This window comes from Caretta caretta, chromosome 13 (genome assembly GCF_965140235.1).
Source record: "Caretta caretta isolate rCarCar2 chromosome 13, rCarCar1.hap1, whole genome shotgun sequence".
Taxonomy (NCBI): Eukaryota; Metazoa; Chordata; order Testudines; family Cheloniidae; genus Caretta; species Caretta caretta.
In genome coordinates this window covers 18,417,358-18,432,243 of record NC_134218.1, presented here as the reverse complement: position 1 = coordinate 18,432,243, position 14,886 = coordinate 18,417,358, and the positions used below count along the sequence as shown (strand labels likewise).

The following is a 14,886-nucleotide window of genomic DNA, read 5'->3' as shown; positions in this document are numbered from 1 at the left end:
AATACAGCCAACTCCACCATCTTTAGTGAAACATTATGGCATGAATGGGTAGCTTTTCCTGTCTTGGCTGAATAGCCACAGAGTAAGTAATGTTATAGCTAATTCCCTGGGTTTTTGTCACTCCTTGGCATGCCATTCTGTGGCAAAGTTGAAAAGCTTATCAACAATGAAAGATAAAAAGTGCTACAAAAGATCAAAGCTGAGTGAAGAGGTTTAAACACAATTCAAAGCCCAAATGTTAATGTTTCAGATGAACTTGCAGTGAACCATGTTGCATGTGAAATAATTTTGATTCTGTCCAAAAAAACTGCATATTCTACATTTCTGTACTAAAGATATCAACCCATGCACTGATTTAACTAAAACCTGGTTACTAAAACGTCTAATGATTAAGTTCCATGTAAGTGATAATGGGCCAAATTTATATCTAGTGTAAATGGGACACAATTTAGTGGAACACATTTAAAGTACATCTGAAGTTAGTCCAGTTCATCGAAAAGCAATATCAACTCTCAAACAATTGCTGGCATCTTTTTCAAACATCTAAATTTTAACTTTGACAACTTTATATAAAGAAAACTTGGGAGGATTATCACAAAATATAAAGGCAACATGGAAACTCTTGTATTTTACTATGAACAATTCCTTTTCTTAAGACTACTGTAAGTGAAATTGTAACAACTCTTGCCAAGATTAATCAGAAGAAAGTGAATCTGGGACCAAAAGCTCATGCAACTAAGGGAGTAACTCCTTTAGCTGTTAACAGTAGGAGGCTCTTAGCCATTGTTTTACGGTAACAAGAGATATTATTTTAATTTATGGACAGGAAGTTTCAAACCCAATTTAGACAAAAACATGACTTCTCGTTCATTTTACTTTTGACTTACGTAAAAGATGATTCATCTGATTGCTTCTAATGAAGGAGTCAGACTTCTATAGCCAGTCAGAACAGTGAAATGGTGGATTACACAATAAAATTATTCTGGGAAGCTGACAGATGCTCAGACATTTCATCGTAATTGGCTAGGATTTAACAAGCTTATTTTACGCAATACAAACCAGCTCAGGGGAGACAGAGCTCTTTTTCCCCGCCCCCCGTATGCAAAGAAAAAAAAAGGGAAACTGAAAATCTAAAAACTGGTAGACTCTCTCTCTCAAACATGCTCTTATAAAAAAGAGGTTCCTTCTGGTTTCCAAATATGTTGGATTCACATCTGGGATCTGCCAGTCATAGAGGAAGAAATTAGCATCTGAATTTGGATATTTCACTGGCTACAAGCTTGTCTAAAGTCCACCATTCTCCAGAATTTTGGTCAGGACTCTTTTCTCCTAGGAATTGTTCATCAGGAATTTTAAAAGATATGGCACACCGTTCACAGAGAACAATATGGGGCTAATTCTCCACTGCCTGGCATCCCATGTCACTGTTTATATGTGTACAAAATGGGTGTAAAATGCCCTTATGCATCAACACAAGTGGTGAAAAACAAAGTACTATACTTTACATTCTTCCACTTTTAAGATGCTATGGTCTTCTTAAGGGCAGCTAGGGAATTTTAAATCTATGATCCTCGTCTATGATCCCTTTACTTCTTAATCTATTACATTAATTTATTTCTGAAACATTTTTGCTGTTGTCAGTGATGAAATACTTTGAGTGCATTTGTTTTTAGAGACTGCCAGAGGAATCTGTGTTAAAGTGGTTTTTAAATAGAAGCAAACCTGAGAATACATTCAGCGTGAAACAAGGGTTTTGAATCAGGCACGCTCTTCATTTAATTAAGAAATTTTATATATTTTACCAAGTTACTGTGTACATAACATTTTAAGTAAGAGGATATTCAATTCCAGGAACATATATCACAGCTATTTGTACAGCTGAATATCTACTTTAAAAAGATAAAGCAGATAACATGTCTAAATAGGCACCAAAGCTTTTAAAAAGTACAAAAACTTTCAAGTAGAGAAAAATCAAGGGTTGGATCATGCTATAAAGAAAATTAAAATCAGAACATGCATGTCAGATTGTGAAATACTGGAATTTGTTGTACGGGGCTTCAGTTTTAGAAACAGGGGCCTGATTCAAGCCTATTCAATGAAAGCACTCTTACTGATGTTACTGGGCTTTGCATCAGGGTTCACACACTCACTCTCTCTCCAATCCCACAGAAGCCCCACTTGGCTATTTGGGCCACTGATGTAGAAGGGGTCTGGGCAGAGAGACAGTGGTCCTGAGTGTCACCCCAACCTCTTTGGGCCTGTAAAGGAATATTGACTAAATCATCTATACTATACACAGATCTTTCTCTAAAGTCTTTGTGGGTACATGCAGCAGGTCTTGAACATCCTGTACCCTGTGGGGGGGAGCTTAGCGACATCTTGGCATCCAGACCTTATTCCAGTACTTGGCCTGGTATCCTAGCCAATTACGTGTCTGCAGAGTGATTCTGTTGCTCCTATGCATGCTAATCCATAGTCCCTTTTTAGAAATCAGGCACACCACCTGAACCTGATTGCAAAGTTGCAAGCCATGCTCCCTCCTTCCATAATGATCGGTCAAAAATGCTGCAAATATGAACTCAGGCTGGATTGTAAGCCCCTAATGACATGGGACTGTGTCTCCCTTAATGTTAGTACAGTAATTAGCACAATAAGGCCCAAGGCCTAATCAGGGCTTTGGGGCACTACTGAAATATAAATGATAGTTTAGCCATTCATGCAGTATTTCTATTTTAATAGAACCAACATAAAAGGAAAAGAGGAGACCCTTCTTTTCTTTTCCTGTGGTTCTGTTGCATGTTGGTGTAATGAAAAATTCTAAGAGACACATCAGGGAAGGATGTACCACCCTTTAAGGTTTTCCACGAACAGGAACTTTCCATAAACCACAAGGGAATGGGAGTGGTTTGGGAATCTCAAAGACTTCCAAGCAAGAGCAAGAAGAAAGTAGCAGAGCCTGTTTCTATAAGAATTACCCACAACAAACTATTTACTCAACTCTGCTAAAGAATTGCCAAATTAATATTGTACTTTATGGCAATAGGATAGGAAATTGACGTTTGTACCAATGTTTGGGAAAGCTGGTGTGGACTTATTTTATTACTTCCTAATTAACTTCTTTAACTTTGAATGATGTGTTGTTAAACACACATTTTTGCCTTTTCTGGAGGGAGGGGTGGAAAACAACAAAGCCTTCTAGGCAAATTACTAAATTAGATAAAACGATCAAGTCTAACCTATGCTGGTATTCCAGGGCATGAACCTGTACTCACTGCAAATCCAGACTAACTCAGAGCATCAGTGAAATTACTTCAGATTTCAGTAACAGAACAGAAATCCGAACCCTCCATATCTCTGCTTGCCTCCATTTTCTTTCCACATTCCATAGATACTTTTGGGTTTTGAATAGATTAAAAGTTAATTCACAATTTTAATTTCTAGAGGGCAACAACATGCACAGCCCATTATCTCCTCTTTCTTCAGGTAATTCCTGAATGTACTAAAAACATTCCTTCAGCTCTGAGATCTATCATTCTCCCCACTTGCTCTTTCAGCCTGGATCCTGTCCTATCACTCACTTGTTAAAAGCTACCATGGCCAATTATTTCTGGTAGGAAAAAAAACCTTAGGAATGTAAACGAGGGTCTAATAATTAACCATTATAACATTACATCATCTGTTACATAATGATTAGCTAGCTTCTTCGCTATAGTGATAGAAGGGGCTCATTTCTGTCTTTAGTTATGCAGGTGAAAATCTGGAGCAACTCAGTTTTAAGTCAATGGACTTTAACCTGTCACTTCGACTCAACAAAGATTTCTTTTAGAGTGGCATTTACAGGAGTATTAAGGAAATTATATTGCTTATTTTCAGAATACTTTATAAACATTACATTACTTAAATAAGCCTCATTGCCCTCTCTTGGGAGGTTAGTAGTAATTACTCCTGTGACACTACTCCCCATATTCTTCATAGAAATATTGTTATAATATGATTATACCATATCTAAGATGTATTTGATGCAAGATGGGTGATGTGAGATATAATTGAAAAGGTTATGATTTACTGAATATGATTATCCTATTTGTATGTATGTATCATTTTTGTATCTCAAGTTAGGAATATTGACTATTCATCTGTACTACAAAAGCGTTTGCACCTGGCGAACACCCACCAAACAAAACGCAACCAGTCTGGCTGGTTAGCTGGGGACAAATCAATAAGTCTTTGAAGATGCTACTCTTCAACCTTCCTGGGATGCTACAGACGGCCTTTGACTCATGGCTGCTTTGACATTGCAGGGGCATGTGATCATGTCACCTGGCACTGGACTCCATGATAGAATACCAATATTTTTCCACTGAGGGGGGTTGGAATCACACTGAAAGACAAAGGATTCCTGCCACATGTAAATTCTATTTAAGGCTGGGGAGTGAGATAATCAGGATTCGTTCTTCACAGAATCCCCACCCAGGATGACTGCTGGAAACATCTAAGAAACAAAGACAAAACGGGGGAGAAGGACTGAGTCTGAGCTGGGAAGGTGCCTGGGCTACGAAAAATACCTGGAGTTTTGAGCTGCAAGCAAGAACAGTTTGCCTTCAAGAAACTCTGCAATCTGCCTAAAACAACATTTAGGATGAGAAATTACTACTTGTAACCAGTTTCTTTAGTATTAAGCTTAGCTTGAGTGTTTGTTTCGTTTGCTGGGTAATCGGCTTTGATCTGTTTGCTAAACCTTATAATCACTTAAAATCTAACTTGTTTTTGTCTTCTCTAAAACCAGTTTGTAGAAATAATAACTGGGGGGCAAAAAGCCATGCACATCTTCCTCCACCCTGAGGGAGGGGGAGAATTTTATGAGCTTACACTGTACAGTTCTCTGTGCAGCACAAGACAATACAATTGTGGGTTTACACTCAGAGGGGGTGTGCACTTGCAGGCTGGGCAGTTCCCTAGCTGAGTCTTCCCATGCAGAGCTGATTCAGTGTCTGTGTCTTACTGTGGCTGGGTGTGTCCCTTCCTGTGTGTGTGTGCTGGAGGATGCTTAAGGGCCTGGCTCAGCAGGACAGTGTAAGAAAGCCCAGGGTGATGGAACAGGTGGGCTCAGTGGTACCCCAGTACATCAGGTGGCACCCTTGCGCAGGAGGCAATCCGTAACAACTCCTATTTTAAATATGAGGAAAGAAAGATAAAGAAGTTAAAGCCAACATTTTCAAACTGGTGTGCCTGAAGTTCAGCACCTATATCCACATTTAAGCACCTAAATAAATGGCCCAATTTTTAGAGGTGTTGGGCACCCAGCAGCAACCAGTGAACTCAGAAGATTTCATTGCAGATTATTGCCATTTTCCCCCCTCTGAAAACCCAAAGAGCTTTTGCGATATTTATCCTAGTTGCAACCTTGTCGTTAACTGCTCTATTGGACCTTCCAGTTGTAGCATCCAACTTCTAGCAGTAAAAAAAATTGTGAGGAGTAGATCCCTAGGTGCACCAGGAACACATTTGGGGAAGGAATAGTGTGGGCGGTGCTTTTATGCCTCCTTTCCATCTACCTGATCCTGGGACTGTCTGGGCCAAACTGACCCCCATGCAAGGAAGCACAGCCTTAAGCTCCAGCAGGGGTCTCTCTACCAGTCAGCATCACCAGAGCAGACTGCATGCTGGCCCCATCCCATAGACAGCCCGGCCTATTCCAGACCATCACCTAGGTTGAATTGCCAGTGTGGGGGTGGGGGAAAGGAGGGGGAAAAGGAAGAGGGGTGTTTGGTATTGGGTTAGTGATGCCAGACCTATGCTAGGGATATTTCTTTATTAGGGGTCTCCTTACCTGCTGCCTTATGTTAACACAAGGAGTGGCAGAAATGGGACAAAAAAAGCAGAGGATCTGGTCTAGTGGTAATTATTTTAGAAATATTTAAACACTAGAATCTCCGCAAAAAATCAGGTGCCTGTCTCTCCTCATTCCATCAAGCTCTGCTTCTGGCAGTGACCCCCCCCCCCCCAAGACAAGTCTCAGTTAAAATACCAGTGACAGGAAGAATTAAAAAAAGAGGAACATGTGATTATTCATCATACAAAGCTTAAAGCATAGGGAAGTGGAGACTTCCACTTTAGAAGTTTCAGGTCCAAATTTTCCAAGCTCACAAGTTGCACCTGCATTTTCAGAAAACCAGCCTCCCAGCAAGTCATGTAGTTAGATAATATTAGGACTTAGGCAGAAAACTGCCAATGGTGAAATTTAGCACACTTATGTGTCATGTAGGCATTGTACTGGCTCTCTGCAAAATAGTGAATTTCACTCAATACGTATTGCAGGCATATAAAATGAAGGCACAATATGTCAACGTGCTTTTTTGGGGAGTGGAGGAGGCAGGTGCAAATTTCTTGCAAAACTACGTGAGTCCTGGCTGAAAACTGAAGCCAACGTATTCACATAGAACCAGGGAGCTGCATACACAAAGCAAGACGTACCCAAGAGCAGACCTGCAAGACCACGTAAGACCTCGTTTGCACACAGACACATGCAAAACAGGTAAGTATGTATATATGCTCTGCAAGAAATAAAATATATGCCTAACTTTAGGCTGACTGAAGTAAATGGGACCACTCACGTGGCTAAAGGTAGGTACCTGACTGAATGGAGGCCATAATGCAGAATCAACCTAACTGCCAAAGTTTTAAAATGTAGGACTTCAATTCGTCTAAGTATTTAAGCACCTGCTTAAGTCCCACTGATGTCAGTATGACTTAAGCCCCTTTTTAATTGTTTTTCCAAACTGGAGACTTGAACCTTTATGAAATGAAGTAATTAGTTTGCTAAATAGGAAGAAGTGGATGTTTAAGGCCCTGCAGGCTTTGAATATCCTAGGAAAGCATCATTGGTTCTTGTCTGTCACTAAAGACTAGGGGATCCAGCACCTGATCTGCTCCTGTTGAAGCCTGGAGTAGAACTACCACAAACGTCAGTGGGAGAGTCATCTCCTCTTGATACATGAATAATTCCCAATAGACCCATTCGGGTTGTACTCTATTTGTAGAATTACAACTTCTGCCTTATTACTTAAAAAAAATCTGAACTATCAATGTCTCTCTTTTTTGCACTTTGAGTTATAGACATTGATATTTTTGGTTTTCTGTCACAATTTTTAATTTTCAAGATGCAAGATTTTTTATAATCACAAAATGGGGACAGTAAATCACATGGTGCTGCATGTCCATAATTCTACTTATTTTCCCTGTCTAGAAATACATTAGCACTGTTCTGTAGTTTTTAATCAATTTAAAGGTAATCTCTAGGTGAAGGTGAATAACGGGATGCTATAAACAAGTGCTGTGTGCCTCTTAACATTAAAAGCAAAGCACTCTAAGCACGTTCGGTTAAACCTAACAGGGATCATCTGCACTTAAAAAACTCTTCTGTATTAGTCAGTATTAATCACCTCCTTTTCAGTTCTGGACCATTTAGCATTTGAAAAGTTGAGTAGTTCTTTCTAAAGACCCAAGATATAAGAATCCGTACAAAAAAGAGGGGGAAAGAACCAACTATCACTTTGCTCATTCCCTGGAACTGTTACAGGGCATTCACTTTGCACCTTCTGACAGACTAAAGACAAACCTCTCCAGGGTCAGGACTGTTCAACAGAGATAGGGCTGAGAATAGCAGGATGGTGTGATCTAGCACCAACTCTCAAACTAATTGTAAAGATAAACTACAGAACAATGTCTTCAGGCACAGCTGTAGGGTAGCTACAGATTCTGAGATGCAATTTTACTAGGAAAATCTGAATATCAATCTGGATTCTTGTGACTGGCTATCCAAGGATGGGTGAAAATAGCATTATAGATCATCCCCAAAATAATCAAGCCTACACAATATGGTCTTATAAAAGATTCTATCTAGTATTGATGCTATTTTTATATATAAATAAAAATCATATATAACATACATTATGTTTGCAAATATGGGGAAGGTCATTGTTCCCATTTTTAAGATAAAGCAGAGAGATGTTAAGTGATATATTGACAGTCACACCCCATGATTTAGTGGCAAAACAAGGAATAGAATGGAGTGAAATCTTCACCCAGATTATATTAATAGGAGTTTTTCTATTGACTTTGTTGGGGCCCAGATCTCACCCGAAGTCTCCTAACTCCCAATCCAGTGCTCTATCCATTGGATTACACTACCTCGCTAATCTAGCAAATGCTAAAATATATACATATCCACCTCCATATCCATCTCCACTCCTTGCAAAACAGGAAAGCACATTGGCATTACTGGGCTGAAGAGGAAAATTATATAAAGAAACAGGTAATGTTATACCATATCCCCCCATTTAAAGGCCACTGATGCAAATTAAAATATGAATAATAAGAAAAAAATCATCACCTGAACACAACTCACTTAATTTAAAGAAAACTTGAGATTTTTGAGATACATAGACCAAAATTCCGCTGCACATAAACCCACAGGACCACAAGTAAGGCAAACTGGGAATTACATGGGTATATGTGAGGCAGAAATGGCTCACAGAATAGCATTATTTGTATTAATGTAAATGTGTTTTAAAAATAAAGACATACAGAGGCATTCAACTATTACTAAGTTCAAGTGATTTCTTTTAATTAAGCCATCATGCATATGTTTGGTTTTGTAGAAAATATCCAACAGTTATTAAGCAACTTATTTTTAGCAATCCCATTTTGTAAATTCTTAAAATCAGATAATTTTTTTCTGTACAGTTCTTTCATTCTGCCATTATTTGAAAAGCAGAAGAGTTGGTAATATCTCTAAATTGATTCATACAAAACATTCTACTGTGAACAGTGAAAACATATATGGGGGGCGGGGGGGAGAAATGAACAGCTTACTTGGAAAGTCAACATCCACCACATCATGCCATTGTTATCCTCAAAATAGCTAGCTGGTAAGCGGCAACCTTACAATAAAAGAAAAAGAGATGGGATGTTTAAGACCAACTGTCTCTATTATGGTCCTTTATGACGTCAGCTGCCATCTTTAAGATCTGAGTACAGTGTATCAAGTTCTCTTTTCATCTTCCCTGATAACATTCCCCAGTAGCTCTACTCCCCATACTATTGATTTCTCTCTTTTGTATAGCAACCTTTGTTGTCTGTCATTAGGCATTATGTGAGCTCCCTCTCCAAACTGAACACTCAAAGGTTCTGTAAAGGGATAAATATAGGCCCTTCTTCCACAAGCTATACTCAGGCCACTTCATACTTAGGATTTTATTTTAATTATTTAATTTTAATTCATTACAGTTTCACATTTTAAGCAAGTTTAAAATGAATAGAGGCAATTGCTGCCTTAATGTTATTTAAGAAATCACTGCACAGCAACAAGTATGGGGCACCCTAGACAAAAAACAAACCATGAGCACACCGGGAATTGGGAAAAGGACAGATGTTATGGAGGAATGAAAGCGATGCAAGACTTGCGTGTCCCAAATTTGCAACGTGGGATGAAGTGAGAGGCAGCGGATCTGCATATTGTTATCAAAGTGGGATCTTCAAAAAAGAAGAGACTGCCGTATCCCAAAAGGTGATGAGCGCTTGCGTCTCTCACTAACTTCAACGATAGCTTGCGGAAGACGGTTTTCCGTGGTCCAAGCACAATACTGACAACTAGGACGCTTGAGTCTTAGTTCCAGCTCTGACACTGGCACCTTTCCGTGCCCTTAAGAGAGGCACACGCCACAGATTCCAGACTTGTAAGGTTGCCTGATTTTTCAGAGGAGCTGAGCATCTGCAACTCCCACAGGAACGTATTTGTGCATCCCATCAACTTCAGTGCTCAGCACATCTGAAAAAATCAGGCCACTTTTACATATATGCCTTAGACCTGTATCCTGCAATCAGATGCATACAGGCAAACAGACCCATTTGTAGCTACACTGAAAACAATGGGACCCAGTGGGTGGTAAGGGTCCACCCACATGGGTTTCACCATAGGGAGAATGGGGCCTATAAACAGAGTTAGGTGCCACATTAGAAAAAATTTTGGCTTAGCCGCCATGCCTTCAATCACATCTGTAAAATAGAGCTAAAAATATTTATTTAGCTCCCACAGTTGTTGTGAAGATGGATTAGCTAATGTTTGTACAGCACTTGCATAATGAAAAAAATCTTGAGTTTTATCTAAACATTCTTGTTGTTTATTTTATGAAATTTTGCAGTTGTCTTTTCAAACACAAGCCTCTCCCCAGATCTGCACTTTTCCAGGCAATCAGTTCATGGAGAGTTACAGTAAATGTGCGGGGTTTTGTGTGTTGATGATGCTGTTCCCATAAAGTGTGGTTAAAAAAAACCCAGATTATTGCTACACGTTGTATCCTGTTTCAAGCTCCGTCAGAGAGTGGTCTAGATATGCCAATTACTTAATGTTTATAAAACAAAAAAGAGGTTCCCCCACCAAGATCTAAAGTGTATTTGAAAGGACCACTACCTGCAAAACCATAAATGTGTGTTAAATGCCACAGCAGTATTAAAAGTAGGCCTATAAGGCATCTTTTCAGCATAACCGTTTAATGCCAACGGACTTTTAAGTTACTCTAGTGTGCTAAATCGTTCCGCAAAGTTTAGAATAAATAAATGTCAGAATAACTTTGGAGAGATGATAGTTTATGCTTTACATCTATCTTTTTGTATCCGTTACAATTAATCTGTTTGTCTAGCGTTTGATAAACAGAAATTAGAGCCAAAAAGGGGTTTTTGCCATTATTAAGGAAATAGCAACGGTTTAGAGTTGAAAGATCTCACTTAACTTTAACCATAACAGCAATAAGACCATGAAAAATCCCAGAGTTAGCTCTTTTCATAGCCTTATGTAGCTTTTAGCTATATTAAACCAATGATGATATTCTTCTTCACTTTTCAGGACTCCATCTAGCAGTCTCCATCTCACAGGCAAAACTCCCAGTTACTTGGCATTCAGACAAGACTCTTATTGAGTATTAAGATGAGGCCCCGAGGAAGAGATCTTGAGATGCTGTTCTCCTTCATCTCCTATCAAGCCATAAGCATCCTGTACCAATTGCAAGCGCACACTCAAGAAAAGAGCTGTTGCTGCTGAGAGTAGATAGGCTCATGTACCAAGGTTAATAGAAGTGAAGACAAGAGAAACTACAGCTCCCAGCAGCCTCGGACAGAGACAGATAAGCAGAGTTCAACACACAGATGACAAAGAAAACAATGATAATTTCCACCATGACGCCCAATCATCAGACATTAGAATATCATTAATTAAGAAACTGATCACCTTATTTTAAGGTTGTAAGCGACAACAGGATGCTTTAATAAAATAAATTAAAAATCTGCCCATGCAATACAATCTATTATCAGAGAATGTTATACTGTGTTTTTGGCAGTATATGAAAATGAGTCACCCTCATACTTCCTTTATTCAACAAAAATGACATGAGGGTAAAAAGCACCCTTTGGAAGCTAGCGGGAATTTCCAATTGAGAATTCAGTTCTTCGGCACCTCATTTAAACACACCCAAGCAAACAAAAAACCTTCTAATACATTGATTGAATTCAACTAATATTTTTAGATGCTCAGACATTTCTGATATTAAAATTATGATGGGTAAATAAACCTCTCTAAGAGTACCTAACTCAGAATTAGGCAGAATTACTGTTCTCTGTATGATTTAAGCACTTTTTTCTGAAGCTTGATTTCTGTTTTTTTTAAATATAGCAATATTAAGGAAAATTTAGAGGAGAATAATCTACATGAAATTCTGTAAAATAGTTATCTTTATACATATTAAAGGGAGGGAGTAACACCAGAGTTTCATTCCTCCTAAAATGCTATAAAATAACAAAAATAACCACCGAAGTTCCATCTTTGGATTAAAATAATTAGAAGTGGCATTCTCAGAAAAATGGCTACAACTGAGGCAGAGGAACTCAGGATGGGTTCAAATGTCACATTCAGTAAAAACCATATGCAATTTCAAAGTGTAAAATCCCTTTTCATGCTTGTAACTGGGAATAAATTAAATTATACATCATTATGTAACCAGCACAGGTAAAGATATTTATTAAAAATGACTCCAAGGGAACAGTCATACAAAGAGTTATTTGCAGAAATCTAGTGAAAGAACAACTTTACTGTAAACATAATGACTCTCTTGTAATTGAATTCCGGTAACTTATAGTCTCAAACATTTAAATGGATACATTGTTCTTCACTTCCCCTCATTAAATACTGTTGCGTTGCAGTCATAGAACTGATATTTGGTTCCACCCCAGATATAGATGTATTTCTAAAACATGTTGAAGCAATCACAACATAAAGGGCTAAATTTTTCCTTTAATCATACCAGTGCAACTTTATTGCCTGTCACTGGATTGCACAAGTGTAACAGAGGGTGTAATTTAGTCCACAATTTGCAAAATGTACAGGACCTGGCAACCGCGCCACAAATATATATTACTATTGTTTCTTAAACTGCTTTGATGCTGACAGAAAGATAAAAAATTATAGACAACAGTAAATTTTAATTAAAAATGTCATGCTATCAGGAATTTTCAATGCAAGATGCTAACAAAACAGACTTTCTGCATGCAACTACGGAAGTGCCAATCTAGCTTCGTTAATAGCACTCCTAACTCTTGCACAGGAATATGTAAATTCAACTTCGGGATAGATTTTTGGTGGTCACCTAAGGAGAAATCCTGCTCTATCAAAGTCTAGCGAGTTTTGCCATTGACCTAAGTTAGGCAAGGATTTCATCCCTGTTCCTTTAGCTCTAATTCAGCACTGATGCTACAGTGCCACACCAGGAGATTGGTGTTGCACCATTAGAGGAGACATGAAACTGATGTTCCTTTACAGCCCCTTAACACCTTTAGTCTAGGAAGTGACAGTTTGGAAGTTAAATATTTCATGGGACTTTTAGAAAAGATCCTAGTTCCCTTGCTCAGATAAATGATTCTATTTCCTCATTTTCAAACAAGTTGTGGGCAGCATTATTTACCTAGGATTCCTGCTAGACTGCACACACAGATCAGGTAACCACATGAGATAGTGCAAGTCCATACCTAGTTAAGCACACGATTACCTATTTTTGATCAATCATGATAATTGTGCATACTACAAGCCTGGCTTACTTAAAGTTATATCCTAGAAGATTAACATAAGCAAGTATCAAGACTGTGTGCTCATCAAGATCAGAAGTGGCAGGCATTCTAGGCAATATAATTGATGGTACCCTTTTGGAAAGATTAGGGTTCTCTCCCCTCTTTTACATTCACTACAATGGGGATGCTGTTAGCAATGATAATTATTTTGGAGGAAGGGAAGAGAAATATGCTCCGTAGCGAATATGCAAAGTTAAGTATCTCAGCCGTTCCAAGATGTGTGTGTCAATTGTTATAAAGATCCTTTTTAGGGATTAACGTCCTGAAAAATTTGCTTGCATAAAACAGTTTTTCCTGTAGAGTTTGGCAAAAGTATCTGAAGTCATCTGAAAACTTTATAAATGAAATCACTTTGTTTCATTTATAAGTTTCAGCTCAAGTTGTTTTGAAACTGCAGGTATTAAAAAAAAAAAATCAGAGAAATCACAATTGATGCTTGATTATGTGAGAACATCACAAATATTAGCCGCAGTTATAATGAGCTGAATGACATTAAACTGGAGTACTGTGTCATGCTTCAAGGTGTCAGGTGATCACTATAAAGGTTAGAAAGAAAACCCTGCCCATGGACAGCACTAGACAATCAGCTACCGCAGGAATGCTACGATGTTGGTGTCTTTGAACCACTAGATTTGAGGCATTAATGTTGTGATCTGGTATTGCAAATTCTATGTATCAGTGGCTGGACATTACACTTTCAAATGAAAGAGCTATAGTGACTTTTTCTTAATGGAGCTAGACTTAACTAAATTTCCTCATGACAAAGGTCTCTATCAACGTAAGTTTGTAGTTATGTATAGTCATCTGATGGAAAAGTAACCACAATGTGAGTTTACAGTTTAATCCAGTGTGTAATTCTTTAATGGCATGTTTGATGAATGACTCATGACTGTTAATAAGAAAAACATAATGAGATGACCCTTGGATTGCTCAAAAGATTATGGAAGGAGTTAATTGAAGCTAGGGTACTTCTTTCTGCAGTGCACTGCTGGAGTACTTGCTTAACAAAACCAAGACAAATCCCAATACAACAGCAGTGCTCAAAAGAAAGTAAGAGGCAAATCAAGATATGTATAAATATGTAAAATAGTCTGGGCATTCTTCACTGATGTGAAAAGAATATAATGAACGCTTCACTGCTTGGAAGGGAACATTTCTTTCTTGCCAGGGGACAGATTTACCAAGAATGATATTTACATTTTCCTGCAACCTATAATTTTCTCATTTATCATTTGTCAGGGCCAAAAGACCTTATACGGCACAGGGAATGTTTGCATATGTTTAATGATCCTTTTACCAAACAAATGTCATGGTTTCAATGAGGAAATTAGTTAATACTGCTGATGCTGCTAATCTAATACCATTAATGTCACACTGTGAAGATCTACAAAAGCTACAGTATCTTACATCATAACTGAGCTCCACTGGTTGCAAATTTGTTACCCAGCAGAGATTTCTGAAGACAAGATAACCCATAAAATATCTCACACAAGCAAATTAATATGAGATTTAAAAGGATGTTTTTATTCCATATCTAGACTACTGGGTAAGTACCTAGTGTGACCAAAACCTGATCATTTAGATCTGCTAATTATCAAGCCCTCTTGTAGTTGCCTCCATTTTTATCAGCTTACCAACATTTGGCTCAATAAGAAAATTTGAGTAAATTGCATCAAAATTGTTTTCATCATTTCATCTAGACAAATTGGAGGA

General features: G+C 38.2%; 1 protein-coding gene across 7 annotated transcripts in view; it reads right to left on the bottom strand.

Moving 5' to 3' along the window:
- The window catches only part of SULF2 (sulfatase 2), a 238,531-nt gene that overhangs the window by 213,116 nt on the left and 10,529 nt on the right, over positions 1-14,886 (bottom strand). The window contains exon 1 of one of the 7 annotated variants that reach the window (XM_075118782.1): positions 8,875-8,942. The exons of the other annotated variants lie outside the window; for them this stretch is intronic. Coding sequence (XP_074974883.1) covers positions 8,875-8,901 — 27 coding nt within the window. The 5' untranslated portion in view covers positions 8,902-8,942. Of the gene's footprint in view, positions 1-8,874; positions 8,943-14,886 lie in introns of those variants that run through there. 7 annotated transcript variants of the gene reach the window in all.